We start from the raw sequence: 26306 nt of genomic DNA, 5'->3' as shown, positions 1-26306 counted from the left end.
ATGTCCTACTCATCCTTTGCCACAGAACAAATAATATTTTCACCATGTTTAAAGAAACCACCCAAAAGTTTTCAAAAGGGGGAAAAACACCTTCATGCCTTGGGAACTAGCTAGCAGAAGACAGCCTTCAGCATATTTCTCTAAAACAGTCATGGACTTGGCTTGTACACCTCAAGTCAGTTACTCAGCGTGAACTTGGACAGTGCTGGGAAAACATCTGGCTCATTTCCACAGCTGCTTTCTCTGAAGCCCTCATAGGCAGAGGAGGGCCAGGCCAGTTCTGCGGGCTTTATGATGCGAGGTTTGACTTGGTGACATGCTGAACAGCTCTGCTCTGAGCTCCACCCTAGTCAAAGGCTCTCAACCTGCCTCCACCAAGGCACTCCATCCATCCTCAACCCCAAAAAATGAAGGCTTGTTTCAGATGGTTTCATATGGAGGTTAGGGTTTTATATGAAGATTACAGATTGTTTTTCAACTCTCTCTGGTCAATCATTGCAATGATTTTACAGGACATCATGAAGAACCTATTTCATTGAAATATTATCAGATTTAGAAGACATACATCACTTTGTCCCCACTCACTGCCTTGTAGAGGGCAAGAAGAACCTCATGTTAGAGCCAGAAACTTGGGAAGGAGCAAATAATGGTATTCCTTAAAACAAGAACACTCTCCAATTCGATTTTCAGAGCCTTTTAATTTTTCCCAGAGAGTGCCTGAACACCATGAAAACTTGCCCAGCTTCCACTGCCAGAAAGGAATAAAAAAAAAAATGCTACTGAAATTTAGTAAATTGTTTCCATATATTTTTCTAAAATGGATATGTCTTAACAGGATTTCATTAATGATCTTTTTCGCCAAATGAAATTAAACCATTAAATCAACTCAGCAGCATTTGTTTGTCTGTAGAGCAATAACTTCTGTTATATCTGTAATATTACATGATAGACCAAAAACTTACAGTAAAACTTCTAAATAACACCAATTACAGATTTTGTTAATTTTATGGAAGTGTGGGGTGCTTTTTTCTTTCAAAAGGTAGGGGGGAAATCTGTGTGATAGTGGGTATGTGGCTTTGTGAAAAACTACCTAAATTGTGGCATTTCCAGTTCACACTGACTTCCTCAGCCCAATTACTGAGTGTCTCAAGGTACAGCTCTTGCAGGAAAGTGAAGAGACCATGTTTATATCTGCATCTCATAGAATCTGAGAGGCCTCTGAATGTCTTACATTGCACCATCAGGACAGTTTCATCTGAAATAACAAAGCTGTGACTTCTTTTCCCCTAGACTGCAATATTTTATTAGTTGGACAGTCAAAAAAAGAATGTCATCAATTTAGATTAGGAAAACCCCTAAGTCCCTCAGAATCTCATTGCATAACTAAGACAGTATTTTCACAAAATCACAGAGTATCAACACCGAAAGTTTCTCAAACCTCTGCTTTCTATTTGCCTTACATTAATTAAATTTCTATAGCCTTTTTGCTCATTCTAAAATATTTACTATTGCATCACATGCACCTGAGGCTGTAAAGTGCTAGTCACAAACTGCTGTTGTACTTACTTGATGGTTGCTCTGTTTGATGTGTCCTGCAGATCACCAGGATCAAAAAGCTGAGATTCTTTTAGTCCCAGTTCTTTGCAGCCTCTTAAGAATAATATGATATTATCCTGAAAAGAGACAAAAAATATAAAACATCAACACTTTAAACTTTCCTTAACTGAAAAAAACAATCTTACCAAATTCTCCCTAATTCAGTAACTGCTCATGAACAGTCATATCATTAGCTAAATAAAGAACCAAAGACATTTCCAGTCACATAATTTAAGAAGTCAGTGTAGATTTTGTTTGAAAACCAGACACATATGAAACCTTTTTCTTTTTCTTTTTTTTTCTGATATATGTAACTACAACAATCTTGTTGACTTGTTTCTTTTCAAACACAGATGTTGGCAACTTTTTTCACTGAAAAAGGCCCACTAATTTCTCCACCTACTGCTGGAGGCTGCCACACAGCCTCAGCCTGTTACTGAGTAGAAAAGGCAGGGTTTTTGAAGGGAGCAGGAAGAGTAGACATGAAAAAGCCAGCCACCATTTAAACAAGCAATTTGTTCAGAAAACACTTTGCATGTCAGATATGATCTAGCCAGTTAACACAACTGTTCTCTTGCCTCTCCAAATGTAAACAGTCAGAAGCCACTGAGAAAAGAGATAGTTGCTTTCTCCTGAAATAAAAACCTTGAAGCTACACTTCACTGTCTCTAAAAAGAAACACCTTCAGTTTCAGAGCACTTCTTATGGAGGGTTTACTCTTTCAAAGTGTAAAAATTAAAAGTCAGTAACTACGAGAGGCTAAGTAAAAAACTGATAGAAGTCTCTTTCAAACCAAGTCTAAGTGATGACACTGGTTTGCACCAAGGAGATTGAAACTGCATGTGTGCATATATAGTTAGTACAAGTTTTATACACGTGCATGTGCACAGCTCTCCTGTTACAGTGAATATATTTTACATGGATAAATCTTGTAGGCCAGTGGAGAATAAGTTTTTAGGTATATATGTTTCCAGATCAGCAACTGCAATGGTAGATGTGCGCACAAGTGAAGATAAAATGTACAGCTTGATATTCTTTGAGGAATCTCATATCAGACCTCAAGCTAAGCTGCCACACGAAGAGTTACAGAGGAGCAGATCCACAGCTTGTGGTGGAGACCTGTTTCCATAAAACTGGGAAGCAGAGGAGCCTGGTGGAGTTCAGCTCCTACCCACGCTGTGAGCAGGATTGGTGAGCAGGGCTCTGCCCACATCTGCTCGCAGGCCTCTCCTGGGGCTCGGGGAGAGCTGCCCTGTTTGTTCTGCAAGCAGCATGCTAATCGCCGCGGCTCTTGGCATGCCAACACTCTCACACACAAAGCTCGCCAGCCACACCACAGAAAACACAGACTTGGAAATTCAGAGGAGTTCAAATCTCCCTTTCTTCCCTGGCTGAAACTTAACAGCTCTGGAGGGGAGCCAGTGGGGGAAGGAACAGCAGTTGAGAGAGCAGAGAGCCCATAACCCAGAGAGACAGCATCATTCATGACATGAAAAGATGCCTGTAAAATTTTCCATCTGGCTTACTGTTTGCATTATAATTTTTCCAACTGCATCATGAATAACTCTTATGTTTAGTCTTTGATGGAGGACAGTCATGGTCACTGTCAAATGGTTGGTGGAGCAATGTGTAAATCTAATTAATGGAATAAAAATGCAACAGCATTCAAAAAAATGGTTCTTACAATATTTCCAAATTTAACAAAAATATACAGGACATAGAGGTCAGAGTAACCTAATAGACTTAGAAAACAATCAAAGGAGGAGGAATGCTGGAGATAACAAATTGCACCCATTTTTATGCCAGAAGTTCACATTTGAGTAATGATAAGCAGTAACAAAAATACCAGTTGTTTGGCAGCCACATAGTTTGGAAACTCAGTTCTTCTCCTGATGAAAAAATGCCTACTTCTCAAAAAAAAAAACCAGCGTCACCTACTCCTGTTTGGCTACATGCTTTTATTTTGATGGTCATCATATGAATAATATTTGCTAACAGTCACTAACACTATCACCCAAACAATTCCTCAGAAAGTTGGTATTCAGTATGGGCACAAATAACCACACCAACAAGATGCAACCAGTGAGCCCTGAAAGAATTTTCTGCTTTTGCTAACCATCTCATAATTTTTACTTCTCAATGGTCCTAAAAACGGCACTTTGTTTAAAAGGCTTGAAGAAAAATCCAACAAAGAAAATGCTGTCAAGTGATGTATTTACTCAAGGACACCTGCCTAGGCTGCCTAACCCCAAGCCAAAAATGTATCTCATACTAGTGAAACTAAACCTTTCCTGGTTTGCTCCAGTTCAGATGAAATTCACATTTGTTAGTTCCATTGAGTCACTGGAGAAAAGCACTCCTAAGCCACTAAAGGGAGAAAGGAGTCTTAAAGTCAAGATCCAGCTTCCAGAAAACTTTCTGTCGGGATTACTACACCTTGCATTCACCAGGTCCTGATTTCTTCAGTTCTCCAAAAATTTTGCTTTTATCTTTCAAGAGAATTTATTGTTCAGTGTCTGTTAGCTACAACTGTGCATTTTTTGTGGTCACCTAAAATATCACTCTTTGTCATTGCTGAAGAAACTAAAGAAAGCAGAAAAAACCCAGGTTTACAAGTAGCATGATACAAAAACCATCCTTACTTTAAATAGGTGATTGAAAAGACACATTTAATGTGCCTGCCCAGCTCCTTACAACTTGGCAGAGTTAAATGGGTCATGCAAATAGGTCACACAGCAGTGGCAAGGATCTCAGGGTGGCCGGCTGCTGTGCCTCAGCTAACAGAGTGGTATCTTTTACAGTGGCCTCAGAAGACACATGACCAGAATTTGGTCCCTCTGACAGCCCCTATGAGACACTATCCCATAATTTCCTCAGTATATTAAATGGGGATGATGTGGCTTTTCTCTCAGCCATCACTTTCTGCAGCTGCAGTGTTGGAGTAGGCAGAGAATTGGTCTCTCGGTCAGCACATTATTTCCTACAGCCCCAGAGGACTGGCAACTGTCTCTTTCTGGCTCCTTTTGGTTTTATCCCACACCACTGCACAATCAAAAACCTTCTTCTGGCTTTTGCCCTTCATGCAAACAGAGGAAGAACAAGCTGATAGGTTACAGCCTGAATTTATTTTGCAAATTTTCTCTATTATTTTAATATATAAAATTTTATGTCCATAAATATCTATATTTATACAGATGTATAAATTATAAATATGTCATCTATAGATATCACAGATAGCTAAACAATTTGATCTATGCTTAGTCTATTAAATGACAGAAGGTCTAAATAGGCTGCATAGAGAAGGCAAATGCTTCAGTGTGGTGACAGACACAGGACACAAACTCAGGGTAGATACAGTGATAGATTAAATCCAGCCCTTTTCTGCTTGCCTCAGCAGAGTCCTGACAGTTACTGTTACATCAGCACTACAAGCAATGTCATTTACTTGTAAGTATAGAAACCCAAAGATTATTAAGGTAAATGTTTCACTGTACTGAATTCCAGAAAAAAAAATTTAACCAACACATAAAACTGCAAACTCCCAGGCAAAGCCAGCCTTGAACCAGTAAGAACCAGTAAGAAGGGGCATGGACAGATAAGGGTGCAGAGCATTGTCTCCCTGAGAACTTAGAAGGATGCATGGGAAGGAAGGGAAAAACACTCATGCTCTCACAGGTGCATTTCAACACCATCACCTTTTCATCCTTTCTGGTGTGTAACCTGACAGACCCACCTCTACAAAATCACTAAATCACTTTGCCAGGACTATTATCTAAAGATAATGCAGAGAGAGTAAGCAGGTGACAGTGGGGTTACACCTTCATGACGATGGAGGGAGGGAATGAGGGAGGGGGGGGAAAGATAACACACTGCTCACTTCTAATTATTTTTTTTAATTATTTTTTTAGCCTGTGTGTTATAAAAAAGTGTTTACTGTACAGCACTAAGTAATTTTCCTCACACATGAAGTGGAGCACAAAATCTTGAACTCTGTAAAAAAAAGCCCTCAGAAATTGGCAGTTGAGTAGGACAGACACCCTGGAAAGCCACCGCTAATTCACACAGTAGCACTGCCAACACACAAGATAGTTCAAGCTAGCAAGAATCAAATATTCACAGCAGGCAAATTCTCTCCATAGGATCTGCTGATCAGATGCAATGGCAAACAGCTTGAATTTGGCCCACTTCCATTCCTTTCATCCGCCACAATACATACAAAACAGTCTCACTGTATTCGCACTGCAAATCGGTTCTACAGTTTATCACTGTGGAGCCATCGTTTGTCAGATGTGTTACTGCCTGGCCCAGATGAGATACTCAGATAAACTTGGGGAAAATAAAAACAAGCCAAGCTGTATGTCTGCACAGAGCACTGAATGAAATGCCAAATACATGCCACTTCTGCAAGCTGGAGATATTATTAGCTGCCAGTAGCACTGCTCTGTTTTGCAGGACAGCTGCAGACAAACAGGTGGCCTTTTTCATTTCTGGAATGCTGGTATTTTCCCTGCTCCAGAATAAATTAGAAGGTCTCTAAAATTAAAAACAGAAAAGGAAAATTTCTGAACTGCTTTTCTGAGCAGTTTCCAATAGACTCTCAAAAGCCTTTTGTTTGGTCTCAACAATTCTTCCTAATTCTCTTATTTTTCCATTTTGTTTAAGTAATTTGTGGTGATAATTTATCTATATAAAAGCATAGGATCTTGCCTGACTCATAGGTTCATAGAAATACTGAAATATTCAGTTCAAGTCCTCCAGTAAAAACCTTATATAAGGGCTGGGAACTTATCATCTATATATGTATGTATGCATGTATTTATATGTGTTACTATTTCTCCAATATGCTTTCCTGTGTATATTATTTAAATACATATATATGTTTAACAGTATATATGTGTGTGTGTGTGTGTGTTTTACTGTTCATCCAATATGCTTTGCTGTATATATATATATATATATATATATATATATATATATAATAAAACTACATAGAAGATTGTTTTCTGTGGCAAACTCCACATCAGTAGATTTGGAAGGAAATGGATCAGAGTGGTACACATTCACTTAGAAGCTGAGGACAGGTAATCTCCCAAAGAGGAAGGCCAACAGCACATCAGAACTGAAGGCATCTCCCAGAACAGCAAGGGGAGACAGGGCTGCTTACATCCCAAAAGGATTCTGGCACACAATAGCATCACCCATGAAAATTAAACACTACTGGGAAAAAAAAAACAGAAAGGAAAGAAAGCCAGCCTTTTTCTGCCTCTTTTTGGGTAGTCAAGAAGGAAAAGATGTGTCTCCTTCAATAACAGTCCTGTTTTCTTGTCAGAAAGGCAAAAAACCACCTTTAAAATTGTGTGAAGAAATGAAGAAATGTGAAGTTGGCAGTGTACTTCAACTGCACAAAACACACCAGAAACCCCAAACATGGCTTTAAGTGACCTTCAGGTAATATCTGTGTCTGCCTGAAGATAAAATCATAGAATCATAAAATCTTCAAGGTTGGAGGAGACCTTCAAGATCATCCAGTCCAACCATCCACACAGCACTGCCCCTGTAAGCCCTGAACCACTAAAGCACATCACCCAGTCCCAGATCCAGATGCCTCTGAACACTTCCAGGGATGTGACATCCATGGGCAACCTGTTCCAATGCCTGATCATCCTACAGTGAACTTTTCTTTTAATACCCAATCCAAATCTTCCATCTCACCTTCAAGTCATGTTCTTTAGTCCTCTCACTGTAGGCACAGCAGCAGAGACCAGCCCCCACCTCACTACAACCTGCTTTCATGTAATTGTAGAGAGCAATGAGGCCCACCCTGAGCCTCCTTTTCTCCAGGCTAGACAACCCCAACTCCCTTTGGGTGTCTCAGTACCTGACCCCAAAGATAACTTGGCTGGAAGTGCCAAGGTGCTTAGATCCTGCTGCTCCCAACCAGGCTAGGGCAAAGTGCCTAGAGAGAGAAGAACAACTGGTGTACAACTTTGACACTGCTATTTATTGTGTAAAAACTTATCTTTTTTCAATAATGTGAATGGAAACTGGGAAAAGGAGAGAACATGAGCAAGAGCAGACTTCAACTCAACAGGCAAAAGCAAACCACGGGAGGGTGGGAGGGGTGCACACAGCATAAGCACAAGGCTGACCCTATGACTTCACTAGTGAAGTAGGTCCTGATATTATCCCTTGCTACATCAGATCATTATCCCTGAAGGCATGAATTAAACATTTAAACAAATGGGGACTCGGTCAACATCCATGTCTTTGGGGGAGAGAGCAGATGATGTTCAGATGATGTGAACTCCCTCAGATTTGCCAAAATCAAGATACACCCTAAGATGGCTTTGTTTATAGCACTGAAGACAGAACATAGGCGGGCAAGAAAAAAAACCTAAAACATTTCCAGGGTATTCACTGGCTCTGATACTGATGAAATCACAGCCAGATGTCAAACAGATGTTAGATTTCACCAAGTCTTGAAGAGGGGTTCCTATCTGATGCCATATTCGATGGTAACAGCCATGATATAGCCAAAGAAGAGGATAACACTTCCTTTCCACCCCTTCTCTGAAGCTCACTCTCTCAGCTTTTTAGTACCAGATGATAGCACTTGGCTTGTGAGGAATTTGGTCTCAGTTTTCTGACCTTCTGTTACCCAACTTTCACCTTATTTTTAAATTTACTTTTGTGAATAAAGCTCATAAATAGCAGTTAAAAACGAGTTCTCATACAGTCAGTCGTAGCCAAGCACTCCTAGAAGCCACTGGGAATTCACCTTGCCAACTGAGAGCCAGTGGGGTAAAAACAAAACTAGCAAAAACGTAAGGCATGGTTCCTTTTCCTGCAATGGAAAGGAATGTTATTTATCCCACTCTGTCTTCTTGGTGGGGCTATGAAGTGGGGCAATACCAAAGTTACGTCACAGTGGGTTGGGGAAAGAGCTACAAAAGAGACAAGAATGAAAGGAAGATCACAACATCATGCTCTGAAGGCAACCTGAGCTCCCATGTAGTGGCAGCTGCTTCTTGTCCATCCTCCTGGAAATAGTTTTGCTGTCCATCTGAAGGAGAGGAAGAAAGGTCCTGAAGACAAATTTGACCTTTATTTGCACTCACATTATGAGTGCAGGAGTATGACTAACCTAAACACAGATTTCAAGGGTTTCAACCCTGAAACCACAGCTTGTGCCACAATGGTTCCCTCTGGACATCCTCTGGGGAAACTGGACACTTTCCTTTCTCAGCACATCCCTGCAGCTATTGTCCTCACAAATGAGCTCTACAGAAAAATATAAAAATGGGCAAGAAATTCACAACATGCTGTTTCCTAAGTTTGGTTTATTTGTGTGTTATTATCCAGACCCAAAGTGTCAAGGAAAGTACAGAATCTGACTATGGATTTATAAGTACTCAAAGGACAGACATCTCAAACAAACTGTCTGAAGAAAACAAAAATATATAAACTTTAAATCTAAAGTTTTAAGTCATAAGAACCCCCACACCAGAAAACAAAATTTAAGTAAAGGAGACCACCAGCATTAAATATGGGTGAACGTTTGTTTTTTTTTTCTGCTAGACAGAGTGTTAAAGCTTGTCACTCTGCATACCAAAAAAAAAAAAAAAAGCCCAAAAAACCATAGATAAATAAAGCTGAATTACCTCATGAGCAATACACCCAAAAGGTACAGCCCCAGGGTAGTCCAAAGGAACACCACTAACAATTTAATCTCCAACACATGGAAGTCCTTCATGTGTTATGTATAGTCAACAATTAAAGCAAGCAGTGCTGAATAAACCTTCCACACTAATATCAGGGCAACTGTGTGTTAAGCCATGGCACAACAGATAGTTTTAAAAAACTATTTATTTTTTCCTGCTAAGAGGGGTACTTTGGTCATAAAGATGATTACTTATGCAAAGCAAATGTATATGCTAAGATTTATTCCACATTTTTCTTAATTATACTAGCAAGTCTGCAAAAGAGAATACATTTTATTTCACATAGCCTGCCTTCTTTTCTCTGCCTGCAGAGTCTGAGCTTCATGGGATCCCTTTGATCACATTTGATATCCCAGGGCACTGATATCCAACACCTGCTTTCTATATTTTGACTTGACTGTAGAGAAAATAACCTTGTTTACCAGGAAGAGCAGTGTTGACTCTTCAAGGGACCCAGCTCCAGGAAACCATCAGATTCAACTTGCAAAAAACATTTGGGATGGAGTGGATCTTACAGAGAAGAAAATGAGGAAAAATTCTGTTCATCACAAGCCTGTCCACCTGATTGTATTATTAATTATCTGACCAGCATCATCTATTATAAACCAGTACAGATAACACAAAGCATAACCAGTGCATCTGCATGCAGCTTCAGAGATTACTATCTGAAAAAATACTTCTCAACCTGTCATCACTACTGGCTGCTTTTATTTTTTCTCGGTCACTACATCCAAAGCAGATGGCAAGGACAAAAAAAATAAGGGAAATAGAAATAAGCAATACTGAGAATTATACGTAATGCTTTTCTGATACACAAGAACCTGATTAATTAGAAACACAAAACTGTGTTTTGTGTTTAGGTATAACCTATATGTTTTGTGTAGGTATAGCCTCAGTTCTTACCTTCCCCATGAAATTTATCAGCTGTCTTCCCAATCAGGCACAGAAGCAGATTTCATCACAATTGTATAAGCCCGAAAATACAGGGTTTTAATGAAAATATGTCCATGATGAACATATTCTGAGTTTTGAGAACATGAGAACATAATCTGAAGTTTTGTGACACCCAGCTATATTGGACCAGCTGTGCATTCAGGGCCAGAGAACAGCTAGCATTTTCTAAGTTTATTTTTAAAGTCTGAAACTGTAAAGGTATAAAAGAAATTGATACCTAAAATTAAAATCAATATGACATCAAACCTCTAAAACTGAATGTATGACCACCACCCAGCAGCATCATAACACTTTTTCTAATTGCAGCAAACACTCACTTCTAGCATGACTTTACTTTCTTGCCCTTTTTCTTTTACATGGTATGCTCTCTTTTGCTTAGGATGTTAAGTAAAGCTATCTTCCATTTAAAGCCAGAAAATTGTAACACCCATCAATATTTGGACTTCTCTCAGTAGACAGCAATCCACCTCAGGGATCAGGACACTTTGCATCCTGAGCTGTTGGAGGGCCTCTTCATCCCTCTGTCCAAGTACAGCTGCTGTAGGTGGGCCTCAAAAGATGCAAGAAAGCTGCCTGTGGGGGCCAGGGGCCTGGCAGTAGCTGTTAAAATCAGACCAAATCTCTATTCCCCAAGGCAAACAGCAAAATAGCGGAACCGCCAAGGAGAACTCATTCCTGTTCAGTTCGTGACCTCTGCAAAAAAAGCAACAAATTCCACTTCTCCTTTCAAACTAAACATCTACTCTTTGTTGCCAAGGAATATGTTTTAATAATCTGTGGTGTTCAAGGTTTGATAAACATCAGAAATCTTTTTTCTGCTGCTACATGATACCTGACATACATTTTCCCCCCACTCACAGCTTTGCATTTTCATGCCAACATTACATAAAACATACTGGACTTCTTAAATGTACAGGTTGGGGCCTCCTTAAAACACTTCTAAAATAAGCTGTTCTAGTCCAAAAGCCACATTTTTTTTTTTTTTTAATAGGCTATTTCTACTGAATGAAGCTTCAGCATATTCCCCATGAAAAACCTACCTTGTTGTTTTTACTTCGACTAAAATAATAAATAGAAAGCTTACATATTTAGGTGTCTAGAATTACTTTGGTGACAAAAAGGAAGGGGAAGAAAATTAATAATTTTCAATTTTCTGTAAGTGCATTTTACATACAATCAAAATACCTGTGCAAAATTATGCTCAGTAGATCAGTGCCCATCTGTGACTTTGACCATATACAGTATAACAGCTTGAATTATGGAATACTCCAACATTATATCCATGTGTCTGTTGTTTCTTTCCCAGATATGAAAACATACATTTGTGTCTAGATGGCATGGCCATAATTATCAGTGATCTTGGATATCTCCAGCTTTGGTAGGGTTTTTTTATGGTAAATATTCATGGCAAGACGAGCTACCCAATAGTCTGGCAGTGATTTATTTTCTATTCTTTTTCAACCATCAGTAGGCAGTCTCTAGATCAGTTTATTTTTCCCATTCCTTTGCAACCATCAGTAAGCATTTCTAGATTCAAGAAATAGCATGACTATTCCTGAAGCTGTTGTAGCTGCAAACCTAGATTGACTACACAGAATAGCCTACTTAAATTACTTAAATTGCTACTGTTCACTAAGTCTATAATGTTCATGCAAGCATGCCTTTGAAGAGCCGTTTGGAAATCAGGATTAATGGATTACATCTGGATGCCAGTGTAATTTGCAATTGTGAGAACTAAGCTTTCAGAATGAATAAAATGTAGTACAATAATATAATGTACTTAAGAAGAAGAATTTCCTTAAATTAATGTAATAAAATTAATGATTAAAGCAAGAGAGAAAGAACAGGAGACTTGTTTAATATGGGTGCATTCCTATTGCAAAGCATTTTCCCAGCTCTTTCACAATGTCTTGGTTTTGGTTCCTCTGGACAGCAGAACAGAGGATGGGAAAGGATGTCTCCTCTTACAGGACTGATATCCCTGTTGTTCAGTTTTCTTCAACACATTAGAGGTGTACTTCTGCAACACTCTCCCCACAGAATACACAAAGAAACAAGGGTAGGAAGAGGTGTTTCTCACATGGATCACACCAGGTCTTTAGAAACAGGATCTAAGCAGCAAAGATGGCAGAAATGGCTTGACTTGTTTGTTGGCAAACGGAACAGATAAGGAAAACAAATCAGCAATCACTGATAATTTATTCTTAACACTTCAATTAATACTCTACCCTCTGTCCTTTCCAGACCTGAGATAAACTTTTGTTTGTTAGAAGAAAAGAGCCAATCATGCTTATAATTCAGCTTACCTGGGTATAGTCAGTGGCTCCTGCTCACAACAGTCACAAATAAGGCGAGCAAAGATGTTCATGTATTATCAACTAACAAGCTTCCAGCTCCTCACCTGCTACTTCTGAAAATTATTTCAATTCAAAGCCACATTAAAAAAGGTAATAGAACTTAGCTGATGAGACTGTATAAAGGAAAATGGTAAATGTAACATAAATGTGATTTTTTTTCCATTCCTCAACAAAGGACCAGGACTCAGAGTTGATCAGAGAGAGGTATATCTTGACAGCAGAACCAATAGAGTCTAGCAGGACTATTAGACCAGGCATCAAAGACCATGAAAGCAGCTGTGCTAGCTCCAGCACCAATAAGAAGCTGCCAGCAAATTAGCTGATTTAAAGCACTGCAGAGTCCCAGTCCCCAGCCAGCTCACATCTCCAAACCACACCCATAGGCATAGATTCCTGGAGAATGCAAATGTTACACACGGCTACCCAAAACCAGCTCAAGGCCAGCAGGAATTATTGGCTTTGGCAAGCTCTTCTACACTGCCCTTCCTACGACTGGGGAATACATTCATCAGACACAGGACTGCCTTGCTTGAATGCACTGACCCAGCTGGTGCTCAGCATTGTGCTGAAGGCAGTCAACCCTTAGGTCTGGAGACCCTACCCAGGAGCTGCCTGAGGCTTACAAGCTCAGCAGATGTAGCCCCATCCAAATACGGGGGCTACAGAGCTAAGCAACCACCTTAGGTGATGCAGGAACACTGCCCAAACTGCAGCACAGGAGCCCACCCACCCTGGTCACACGTGTTCTGCATGCTCCTTGTGCACATGCCAGCCAGCCCAGAGCTGCACGGGGGCTTCAGCCTGCCTGTGACTGCAGAGACAGTGCAGAGCCAGCTAGCACCTGAGCAGCACCCACTTTCTGGGCTTTTCGGCTACCTGGAAATCCCTAAATGTGCTGTGCTGCACTGCTAAGGCCATTTGGGCCATTTGCCCTCAAATGGGAAAAGCACTGGCATCAAGCTGCTCTCCTGCAAGAGCTGATGTGGCTGTCCTGAGCAAGGGTGAGAGCTGTCAAACCGAAGTAAACTGTAGAGTGAGCTGCCCACACCCACACCACAGAGGTTATCCAGGGTTCTGCATTCTCTGGCATATCCTAAACTCCACCTTCCATTATCCTGAATAGACTAGTTGACTATTTTTCCTCTTACTTACTTCCCATCCTCAGTCTGGCATTTTTATTTATCCAACTTGCAAAATTATAGAAGACAAGAATATTTCTACGCTGCTTTAAAAAGAATAAATTATATTGGAAGCTGTGATAGAGAACACTGACCACAATTTTTGAAGCTCTTGGTGTGTAATTTACTTACATAATAGTTTGTATTAAGGTTTAAGTGCTGGATTTCTAGTATTGCTCATCAAATTTCAGCCAAATGAAAAAGAATAAGCAAGGTGAACTACTCTTGGGAAGATAAATATCTGCAAGAGTTTTCAATACAAGTGTGAAAACAAGAACTCTCAATTCTTCAAAAAATATGTAAAGGTCTGGAATCCAAGGAGTTTCAGTTCTCTAGGATCATAATTTAGAAAGTAAATTTTAATCAGGATTGGTTGGCCCAAGAGTTTGGGTAATAGTATTTAAAAAAGCAAGTGATTAATCTCTGATCAACCAGAGGGTAAGGACTAAAGAGCATTTAAGGTCTCAAACACCCCTGGGAACCAGCCAACTTGGTCTAATACTGTGGGTGCTGACTCTAGGCAGATTTTGGATTTTCTCACACACAGTCCTCATGCTTATGAGTAGCCTCCTCTAAATTTCTTTAGAACTATTACATCAGCCTCCCCAAAATTCTGCATGAGTTATGCCTTTGAAATGCCAATGGCAGACAGATACTGAGTTTGTTGATAACACTGTTGGCAAATACCTTGTCCTTCTCTGCCCCTTTTTACTGCATTTGTATGTTTTTTATTAATTACAAACTCCTGAAGGCATTGACTTGAGGTGCCATATAGAATAACACAGAAGAGGAGATTCACATCAAGTTGATATTTTGCAGGAAAACACATTTAAGTCAGTGCTGACTCTGTCATTCAAAGATCTGCGATGCACAAAAATAGAGGCCAGGCAGGTCTGAAGATACAGTTTCTAAACTCCCTTCAAACTAATCATAATATTGGATTGAATTTTGCTCTTTGGGTTGTTTCAGATAGAATGAAAGAACAAGGAAAAACTGTTGAAATATTGCTGAAGATAAAACATCACCCATTCTAAAATAGTTCTGCTAATACCTTGCTTAGTCATTTTTTTTGTTAGACTGCAGCAGTTGTCCAAGAGGATGTAATTATTTTGCTCCTTTCTTGTCTAAATTTCTAGTCCACTGACATATCAGATTCTACCCAGTCACTACTGAGAAGTGTAAAAATAAAATACAGGCATGTACACTAAGGGAGAAGATCAATCTAGCCTGACTTCTCAAAACATAGAGCAAAACCAAACTCAGCCTCCTGTGACAAACTTTATGTCATGTTACTTTTTTTTTACATTCGTCTGTCACTAAACACAGAATTTAGTTAAAAATTTTTAGTTACAACGTGTTTTTCTGGCCCACAACATTTACTTATGTACTTATCTTTACCTCTTTAGAGGCTTTTATAAGAGCTCTGACAGCATTCCCTGAGAACCATTCTGGTTTATTTACCAGTTTGCAACTAGTTTTGCCAATAATTGATGCAATTCCTGCATTTTTTCATAATATGTTTTCTGAAATATCAGAAAAGACATTTTTTCCAATATACAGTATCAAGCCTGTAAGTAGTAGTTAATTATTTGTTTAAATCTGTCTGTATTTTCTTTGAAAAGAAACAAACAGTACAGCAGAACAGTGTATTTGTGTCTAGTGCATGTGGCAGTATCAGAACATTTCAAGTTTTCTCTTTCACGCAGTTGCTATAGTTTAAGCAGCAACTACTATCTGATATCCTTAGGGGTAACACGAGAAACTTAATGAAAGAAAACATCCAGGAATTGTGCAAAAATAAAGGGGTTTTTTTTCTGCTTCTGCAGATGTCAAGTGAAAGTTGCATGAAATATTTTTCTAGATCAAAAGTTGAGGTATTTTATTAGCTGGTGCTACTGACCTGTGAAGACAGTCTTCTGGCACAATTTTCACAACTTATTTACAGTATCACCTCAGTTATCTAGAACTTTGTGTTATCCCCACAAGGGTCAAATTCCTGACTTGTATTAATTACACAGAAAATTGCCCTGGATTACTTGAAACCTCGAATAACTGAACCTATCCACTATCCTCCCTTTTAAATAACAGAGGACATACTGTATTAGTGGTGCTAATGCTTTGTGGCTGATCCCTGTAACTCCAGAATTTAATACATAAACGTCACACTTCTTATCTAGCAGGTCTGCCAGATTTGGTCTGAAAACCAGGCTTGAGAGGCAGAGAGCATTTACAGCATGGTCTTATTCACTGCAGTGGGCTGCAGGACAGGAGGAGATAGGAAGGACAGGAAGGTTAAAACCAAAAAACCACTGACTAGCATTCCTGATCCATGCTCTGCTGGCCAAGGAAACAGACCTGCTTCACAGCTCAGCTCTCTTTAGTTGCCAGAATGACCTTGGATCCCTCCTGTAGTCAGCCAAAGACTGGGTGCTGCCTGCACGGTAAGCCTACGTCCCGCTGAGGTGTGAGCTTCCTATTGTGCCCATCACCTGCAAGTCAGACCTGCATCTTCTCCCTGAGGGCACTCACCAAGCAGCTTCACAGGAACCTCTACAACTTCATTAAATCACATCTTGAATGCAAAGGTGACAATTCAATGACCTACTGACAATTTAGGCAATTTAGCCAACAGCAGGCATTACCTCTAAGATCTCTAATTGCTAATCTCCGTTGCTAGGCGAGAGTGGTAAAGTTAGGACTGGTTTTGGAAAAAACAGCAAGCCTCTTTCCAACCAAACTAGAAACAGTATTCAAAGGACAACAGCAACGTGGCAGCTTTCATTTAGAAAAGGTATGAGAAATATCCAGGAACACTTGGTAACACCCATAGGATTTGTTGGCTGTGCAGCCAAACTACACAGCACCCATCCAACCCAGCAGTTATAAATGGCAAGCAGCAAGAGCATCAGCAGCCTGGGCTATCACTTTGAGGCCTGAAATTTGTTGCCCCACAACAGGTGCGAGGGTAAGTGTCACAATTCAGCACTCAGTCCAACATGCCTCCCAAAGCACCAGCATCTCTTTAGCAGTAAAAGGAGACCAAATAATACCAACATTATAACGAAAAAGAAGAAAAAGGGTAAGGGTGGGAAAGCATAATGTTTACCATTGGCCTTATGGGGTAACACAAGCTTGGCTCTTGAGAGTGCATGAGAACTACTACAATTCAAAAGAGAAAAGCCGAGGTAATGAAATAGCGTAACAGAATGGACTGAAAAAAGCTGAGCTGAACTCAGTACACACTTGGATGCATGCACACATTTAACAAGTTCAATACTCTCCCCTTACTGAAAAGCCTGAAAACTCCCTTTCACACATCTTGCAGTAATAAATCAGCATGCACTATTGCTCCAAAGAAAACCAGACATTCGCCATCTAGAGTAATAGTGCTCCCCACATGAAGATGAGGAGGCAGAAACAAATACATGCCAACAGTGAGGACTTTAACAGAAGGACACCATTTCAAAGAGCTAAGGATTGCCTCTGTAATGCACTATTAATTTTCTAGACCATTAGTTATATTGCTTGTCCATAAATGAATGTGCAATCCTCCGACTAAGCTGTGGGGCAGATTTGCACATGGTATCACAAGGTTTTTCAGCTTTCAAAAGGTTAATAGTTAATGATTTTGATGTCCCTCAGTCAGATAGTTCAGCCTATCACTGTATTTTCCATAAGCAATTAACTAAGCTGTTTCCTCTGCAGCATTAATTTTAACAGGTTTACAATAGTATCATTAGACCTCTGGACTTTTAAGAGGAAATGCATTACAATTGGAAAGTACCATGCCAAGCAGGAAGCAAGTGGCTTTAATCCAGGAGCAGTGAGGAATGCAGAGACAAGGAGAATTCAGCGTCAGGTATTTCAGCTTCTATGAACTCTTGACCACAGCACCAGACTACAAAATTTTACTGGGCTCTTAAACTAAAGAAATCACTTTGCACAGATCTTTCAAGGCACTGGTTTTCCATTAGTTTGCCTTTTTGCTTGTTTGCTTTAAGTCAGGGAAACAACTGCAATGTGATCTTTGGAGCAAGACGCGTTCCATCATCTGCATTCAGCACGTAGGCTCCTGCTAGCAACATGCACATCATCTAAAATAAATCCACTTAAGAGTGCCCGGAAAGGTTTTCAGCATAGAAACAGTATGAACAGTTGCTAGCAGACATTAACTGCAACAGACTTCACCAAGTTGATTTGCAGCCAGGGAGGGGATTAGAGACAGCATTCTTCTGCCACCATCTTCAGCCCAAGGGCCAGGGTCACAACAGACTGTTGCTTGCTCTCTTTTCACAAGAGAAGGTCAAGGCAGCCTGAGCTTCCCTGGACCATTTTGAGGTGGCCAATCCATTGGTCTGACTATACTGTGAAAACTCTTCTTGCTTGCCACCCAAGGACTTCTCAGGTTAAGAGCTTTTGGGAAGCTACCCTCCCTTTTCACACTTGCAATGCTGCTATTATCCAGTTATCAACATTGGTCGAGCTGTTCCCTGCAGCAGAGGCTACATGTCACCGAAAAAGACAGTTTGGGATCAGAGATGGTATTTATAGCACAGACCTACAGACTCCAACCTGTGAGAGGCTTTCCAGAATTAGGGAGTGTGAATACTACTAAGTATAATTTTAAACACAGACAACCTTTAAATGAAGGATTTGAATTGAGAATTTCCTGGGTTCCTGTGTCGTTTGCTTTTGGCCAATACCTTAAGGAGTGCATCTAAGTTTAAACTCTGTAGCTGCAGCTTCAGAACTATTTTTGACTGATGGAATGACACCTCTTTTCCCAACTTGGTGAGCCTCTTCCTTCTCTCCTGCCTGCATTTCTGTTCATGCTGTAAGATGAAGGGTATTTTTTAGCCAGGTCAGTTGCCCACTCTAGCTAATATGAAGGCCAGTGCTGTCATTTGGAGAAATGCCAAATTCAGAGTAGCTGAAAGCAACCGTAACCTCAGGTCTAGTTTTCCTGGCTAAGGATAAAAGCTGATATTTATTTAGTTCAAGACATGGATAGTTATAGCTCTGCACATTTTATGTGTGTTGGCCTAAACACTTGCAGTACATCAGCTCATTGCTTCTTTTTATATCCTCATTGCAAACTAATCAATTTTGCAAGAGACTACACACAAAAATTTCAGGTGCCTGGATACAATTGCAACAGTGCCGCACTCCCCACAGGACACAAGTGACACATTCACAGACTCAGGGCATCCAACTCCTTCACTGCAAACTCCTGAAGATTTGTCCAGAGCATGTGGTATTTGCCCAGTATTAAGAGAAGTCATAAGCTTCAAGAGTTTGATTTGTTTTGAAGAGAATAAGCCATTGCTCAGGAGGGTCTTCGTTTCAAAGACAGCAGCTCAAGGAAGACACTGATCCTTCACCTCATTATGTGCAAATTTAAGCTACATGGAAAGATGGCATTTGTTTGTCAAACTATTATTTTTTCTGATACTTTCAGATACTTTAGAGATTATTCTTCAAAAGCTTGCCATTTCTGAAATACTCACTCAACTCAATGTCATTAAACCAACATAATGCAAGTCATGGCTGAACTTGCAGAAGGACTCCAGCATCTGAAAGCAAATATAACAATTATTCCAGTAGGCAGCCTACATCTTTCATGGGTACAGAATGAACTCTTCCTGGAAGCCAGCTGCCCTCACCAAACCAAGGAAAGACTGTCATTTATAGTAAAGGTTAATGCCGTGATAAGGGCAAGTTCACATTTCAGCTGCCTAGCATTATCACTTCAGCAGTAGCAATATTTTCCTTTTTGCCACTTTCAAATGTTATCCCAGGAATCCTTCAGTTTACTAAATTTTCTGTGAAAAAGAAAAAGAAGAAAAGTAAACAATTATTACAATATTTTATAAATAACATCTTTGAGAAGTCACTTGATAGCCCTAAACAGGTGGACTCTTTGATTTTAATCAAACACTTTTTCCTAAAGCATGCTAAGGCTGGGCAAGAAAAGGGCGTCTCCATATAGCAAAATAAAAACTTTCAAAAAAGGACATCCTCTACAGTGACCATCCTCTCTTGGTTTTACCACAGAAAAGGTTCCACTTGCCTCCAAATTTGCATATTAACATTCTAAATTATTCAATGTGAATAAAGCTAATTATAAACCTACTGATTAAACTCACAGTTGTTGGGAGAGCAGTCTAAAATGAGACTGTGAATGACATAGGAATGCTTGTGATATTTTTGTAACTGTTATTTATTATTTGTATTAACATACTGTCTAGGAGTTCTGGCCATGGAGCAGGACTCATGGGGTGAGGTGTTAGACAAAAACAGACTAACAGATGATCCTTGCCACAAAGAGCTTACAAGTATTATTAGCATTTGGCCAAACCAAGTCCTGACATTCTCAGCAGCAGAGCTCAGCAGGCTGAGAGCACAGCTTAAGCTGACTGTGAAAATTCTGCACCTTTGAGTACTAACCTATCTAGTTGGGGAAGAGGTCTCAACAACATGACAAAGTTTGCATACATCCACAGCAGCTATGGACCACAGCCATCCTTCACATGTGTCCTGCAAACATTTACCCATCTTGGCTGGTGCTGTTCTGACCCAACATGGAAACTGTTCAGGGCACCCTGAGTACCGAGAGACTTCATCTTACAGCAAGGGACAAACTGCTGGACACTGGCAGAAAGGACCAGTATGCTCAGCATGACCAGGAGCGGTCCCAGCCAACAAACAGCTTAGCTTTTTAAGCATACTGTAAGCACTCCAGCCAAGGAAGCATCCAGAAAATGGAACTTTGGGGCCAGCAGTGAGGTTGGTCTGCCAAAGTCCTGGCTGAGTTCTGGCTGGGGCCAGTGGTGCAGGAAACACACAAAAACCCCTGAGGGATCAATAACCGGCAATTTGGAAACAAACAAGGTTCTTCAAGTTTCACCTCCAGCCATCATAAACACAACACTGCAGCTGGTAATTGAGGAAAGAAGTGATTGCACATGGATGTTAGGGACAACTCATGAGCCATACAGAGGTGGTGAACATGAAGACTGCTAGGAGTTGGCTGAACTCATTTCTCTGAGGGTGTGTGTTACAGCTAAATGCAGCTCAGACCATCACAAACAAACAAGGTGGGGTCATTTACCTCCCTTTGTTTTGTTTGTTCATTTTTCTACAGTACATGCCTTTTATTAATTTCCTATTATTTTAGCCTCTCTTGCATGCATGCATCAGATTATAGTACAACTTGGAAGCCAGGCAACACGGCTGAATCCAAGTGCAGCTGTGGAATATGTCTCCAGTACATTGCTGTCAGATCAGTTATTAGTTTCCAGCATCAAATGTTTGAGAGTTTTGGAACCAAACCCAACACACCAGAGTAAGCACAGACTTTTTCACCAATAAAATACATAATGAGATGCCAGCATTTTATTTTGCATTTGTATTACTACTTTAAATGGCAGGAGAGCAATGCTTCCTGGATAGCATTTGTATGGTTAATTGGAAGCAATAAAAATCTTCAATCCAGTTTAAAAAAGAAAAATACTTGAACTTCCATATAAACTTTCAGATTTTATCTGTTTGCATCTCATTTTCCCCCAATATTGCTTTCTTTGTGCTTCCTGCCAAATTTGAATTGAAGCCTGTTTTCCTCTTCTGTAATAAATTTACAGCTTCACTGCAGATTGCTCCACACAGACTCTGTTTACAAACAGTGTGGTTAAAAAACACCTGTTAGTTTGTTTTTATATTCTTTGTGTAACTTAGACATTTTTATGAATACAACATACAGCTAAATTCATTAAACAGGAATTTGATAAGGTAATTCTGTCAAGCTCAGATGACACCCAAGGCAAGAAAATCTGAATGAAAAATCAATTTGAAGGCAGTCTAGAAAGCTAGGGGAATAAAAAACTCAAACAACACAAAGAATACAAGGACATGATACTAACCATTAATTTTTTTTCAGGATATTCTTGCTGTAGTGAAGAGGTTCAATATATATAACAGTATGTGATGAGCCAAAGCACACAGTGCTGCTCTCAAACTACTGGCCAGACCCTAAATATTGCATTAGACAAACATTCAGATTTCAGAACTGAAAGTAGGTACAAGAGGTGCAGAGAAATTACTAAATAGTAATTTACTATTAAAATAGTAAAATGGAGAAATAGTAAATTACTATTTAGCACGGAAGATCCGCAGAAAACATGGCAGAATGCTTTGCACAATATTTTGCTATGCTGTTGACACTTTCTTTTCTGTCAACATTCACAAAAATGCTTTTGGAATGCGAGTGCCAAGAACTTATTGTTTTTAGATAGTCAGGAAATTTTGCTTCTGTTTACTTCACATGTACCACAACTTACAGAGCAAGACTTTTTTATGAATACAATTGTGCTCGGAAATGAATATGTTCAGCAGAGAATAGTAGCACAAAACAAGGAAACAGAAATTATATGTTATGAATCTCTGTATTACAATAGGAGCAGGCTTTTTCTAGAAAATACTAGAATTAAAGGGAGAGTGATAACTTTAAAAGAGAAAAACAAGAAGATATTTTTTTAAGAAAAAGATTAGTAACAAGGAAGTTTGAATTAAAAGACTGATAAAAATAATTCACACCTGTTAAAGTTTTGTGTATTTCTCTATCTCTGCTAATTATTTTTAACTGTGTGAAACATACTATACTTTATTTGAGTCTTGTAATTTTATTTTGAGGTTCATACCTGCATGAAGAAACAAGATCTCATTTGCTGAATTTAATTAGTAGTGCAAACTCCTGAAAGCTAACATAATGATGACATTTCTTTGAAATAACATATAAGATAGAAAAACCCCAAACTTACAGTTTATGCAATATTACAGCATAAGAACAAATCACCACCACCAGCAGACAGATAGCTGTTCTTAATAAGGGTAATAGCAAGCTCTCAGAGAACACTTTTCCAAAAGAAACTTCCTGGGAAAATAATGAGGGGAAAAAAACCAACCTCATTTTCAAAGGAACAAGCTTTCTTAAACAGCACATTATGGCTCTGTTCATCGTGGTGCAATAACCATGCAACCAGGTGACTTCTGCACATCTATTTTTTCCAGTGCTATATCATACACGTGTCACAAAGTTAAGGACCATAAACAAACTGAAAACTGGATGCTACAGTAAACAGATTTTTATTGTTGGCTGAAACATGAGCCAAGATCCAAGTTAAAGTTCATCTCTCCATCTTTGTCTTGACTACTTCCTCCTATTATAAGCAAGAATCGTTCACACAGCCTCTGAAGTAAGTGTCTGAGCTCCTGTGGGGATTGTTCAAGGAACTGAAGTAATGCTATAAACTCCCCTAAATCCTGTCAAACAAAAGATAAGGCAGAAACCTTTTCTTTTCTCACAGAGTGACATTATTCAGGGACAGGAAGCAAAAGCTGGAATCTTTTTAAGGGAAAGAATGTCAACATACAGTGGTTAGTATTATAAAGCAAGGCTTATCTACAGTGATGCTGGTAATCCTTTATAGGATAGATCATAAGGTATAGAGGTACAAAACTGCAATTGCTAAAAACCTTAAAAATTAGTTGTATTCACTATGAATGTCATACAAAATGAAAGAAACCAACTCACTGAAAAAATTGCTGGTTTTGTAAAAGTCAATTATATTCATTGTACTCTAATACATCTTTGCAAGTCTTCTGCAGCTCCAGATGTTTTTTTATTTTTATTTAATAACTTAGCCAAAACACTTCTCCAGCCTTCTATAATTAAATACATGAAATGATGGTGCTAGAAACCTGACAGTCTTAGAAAAAAAAGATGCTCAGTGTCAATATTTCACATGAGAAATCTCTTCTGGCAAAAAGGCTTTTAGTGAAGCCTGTTAGTCCTACCTTGATCTAACATGTTCTTTGAATGTTTTGTGAATTTGATTTTGGGTGGGAGCATTAGCTTTTGGAATTAATGAATACTGAACAAGAATGAGAAAACATTTCATCAGATTTAATACTGTAAGTCAGAATACCAAAGCAGTGGCCCTACATTTTCTTTCATTAAAGCAATGTATTATTTCTGCTGTGATAACAGAAGCAGTCGGCACTTCTGGAGATCAAAGCAAATTACAAACAAGCCTGCCAAGCTGAACATATGTAATTCTATATGTAATGCTGCACACAATCCACATCCTGACTTAAGCTCCCAACTAGACAAAGATCATCTTTGTGTATTTATATGGCCTGTGCTAAGTATGGTGATGTTCAGAGTTCTTACTTTAACACCACAGCACTATAACCAATAAATTTTACTTGAATGATTGGTGTTCTGGTATGCAAGTTCTGAAAATAAATTATTCCCTCTTAAAATACATGAGCAAGTCACTGGTTAGAATTTCAGAGTAACTGCAGATTCATATAGTTTTAAATGTCAGGAGAAGTTTGAGGAATTCAGTCTGTCAACACTGAACCAGTTATACTTAATACTTACAGAAGTGTTGTGAGAAGTCACTGAAACATGAAATATAGGCAAAATTTTTACACCTGATAATACTCCCAAAAGGACACCCCAGCATGATATGGGCTTCAAGTTCACTGTTATTTTCCTTCAATAAAGGACACTTCCTAATTTTTCCTTACCATAACAAAGGAGAAAAATAGACTATCATCTGGAGAACTAGACTCAAGTAGACATTTTGTAGGGCTACATAATATATAACTGTTCATGTCTCTGGAGGTTAAAGGTGAAACAAAAGGCACTTTGAATACTCCACAGTTACTCATAAGTTTTAGCTCCTGCACTGTATAAAAGAAAACATACCTATTGTCTCTCCTAGCAAAATAAATACTTAATCTAACTGCTACAGGAAAGAAATTAATTGTGTTACAATAATTACGTTAAACTTTTTAGGTAGAAACAGTATCTGGGATTTAAAAGCACGTATCTCATGCAAGAAAGAAAAGGTACTGAAGCTTTCACAGCATTTCTACTTGGACTTGAGGAAATCACACTCACTGGAGTGAAATAACTGGAAAGAAGTAACCATTTAGTATGTCAAGCCAACCAAAGCTAAGATAATAAAGAAAAATTGGCAATTAATAATGGAATGTCTCTCATATAGGGTCAACTACCTAGGAGATATAACTGCTTCTGGACCATAGCATCAATATTTTAATTTTTTTTTTCAGACATGTAGGCATGGTACAGGTAAGTGAAAGGAAAGGATACACCCTGTGTATCCAAATACACCTCTGATAGCTGTAATTTTAAATAACACACCATAAATAAACGTAACAGACAATATAGAAGACTTAATCATTTAAATTCACATGCCATCCTTAAAGCAGCCAGTTACCACTGTAAATACAAATGGCAACAAAAGTCAGCAGGCATGGAATCAGACATTTTGAGAAGCAAGGGGAAATTTTGATAGTTTGTTTTGTTGGGAACAATTTATTCACAGAACAGTAGATTAGAACATCCATTGATAATGTTCAAGAACCCAGAAACAGTGAACTTTTAAAATAGCCTGCTTATTTATTAGGAAAAATATTTAGAAAAGTAGTTACTAAAGAAAATCAGAGGACACAGGTACAGAGGTAATAATTTTGCAACAAAAAAACCCCCTGCTGTATCATTAGTAGTCTGAAAACTTCTTTTTTCATAATGCTTTGAAGATACACATCTTGCAAGAGAGCTTTATCTCAAGGAATGAGAAAAATACACACACATACTGACTTTTTTCATGTCCTTCCTACTATAACCACCTTACCGCTGGGATTTTACATATGAATAAGGAAAAAAACCCCAATGTAATTCAATATCATCTTCTTAAAACAGTCATAACAAAAATTGAGTCTTTCCTGAAAGCAAGCCAAGGAAAAGAAAACTGCACTACTCGTACTTTTTTCAGCTGTTTATATCAAATATTCCTTTCAAATAGGACTGCAAAGGAATAAAACTAGATTAGTTTTAGAGGCAAAAAAAAAAAGCAATCAAGGAAGCTTTAGGGTAAAGGTGGTGGAGATCAAAAATGAGATTCTAAAACCAGGCAGTATTTGTGCAGAAATATCCTCGTCAATCTACAGGTTGAAAGACCCAGCCTCCAAGGCTATGTAACAACATTATAGAGCGATCTTAACAGCAAATGCAGAATGGTTTCTGATACACTGAAACTTTTTAATGCCATTTATAAAAAAGGAATGTTAACTTCAGCTATCAACAAGTAATATGCTATGAATCTTGTAAAAGCTACAATGTGAACAGTGCCAGAACACAAAGGAATCATGTATATATATATATATATAATGAGTCTAAAGAGAGAATGGGCACCTTCCACATGCTCAAGGAGCGTTTTATTCCCAATTACAACTGGAGGTAAAATCAATACAGCCATATTCCTATGCGGCTAATCCTGTTAGACCCAACAAGCACTCACAGCCCCACTTTCTGCCCCAGCAGCAAGCACAGGACTGTGCCACCACTCGAGGTGACCCCCTGAGCACCCAGTGCTCCCAACAGCCCACGAGCCATCAGCACATCTTCTGTG

At 39.0% G+C, this 26306-nt stretch overlaps 1 protein-coding gene across 7 annotated transcripts in view; it reads right to left on the bottom strand.

The window, feature by feature from the left end:
- Positions 1 to 26306, bottom strand: part of LIMCH1 (LIM and calponin homology domains 1) — a 172636-nt gene that overhangs the window by 71663 nt on the left and 74667 nt on the right. For 6 of the 7 annotated variants that reach the window (XM_086891154.1, XM_086891157.1, XM_086891159.1 and 3 more), the window contains exon 4: positions 1567 to 1673. In XM_086891154.1, coding sequence (XP_086747280.1) covers positions 1567 to 1673 — 107 coding nt within the window. Of the gene's footprint in view, positions 1 to 1566; positions 1674 to 12577; positions 12927 to 26306 lie in introns of those variants that run through there. The other variant, XM_086891156.1, reaches the window with a different exon arrangement.

The sequence above is a fragment of the Cyanistes caeruleus genome, chromosome 5, assembly GCF_971803275.1.
Source record: "Cyanistes caeruleus chromosome 5, bCyaCae1.hap1.1, whole genome shotgun sequence".
NCBI lineage: Eukaryota > Metazoa > Chordata > Aves > Passeriformes > Paridae > Cyanistes > Cyanistes caeruleus.
This window is presented reverse-complemented; position numbering and strand designations above follow the sequence as displayed.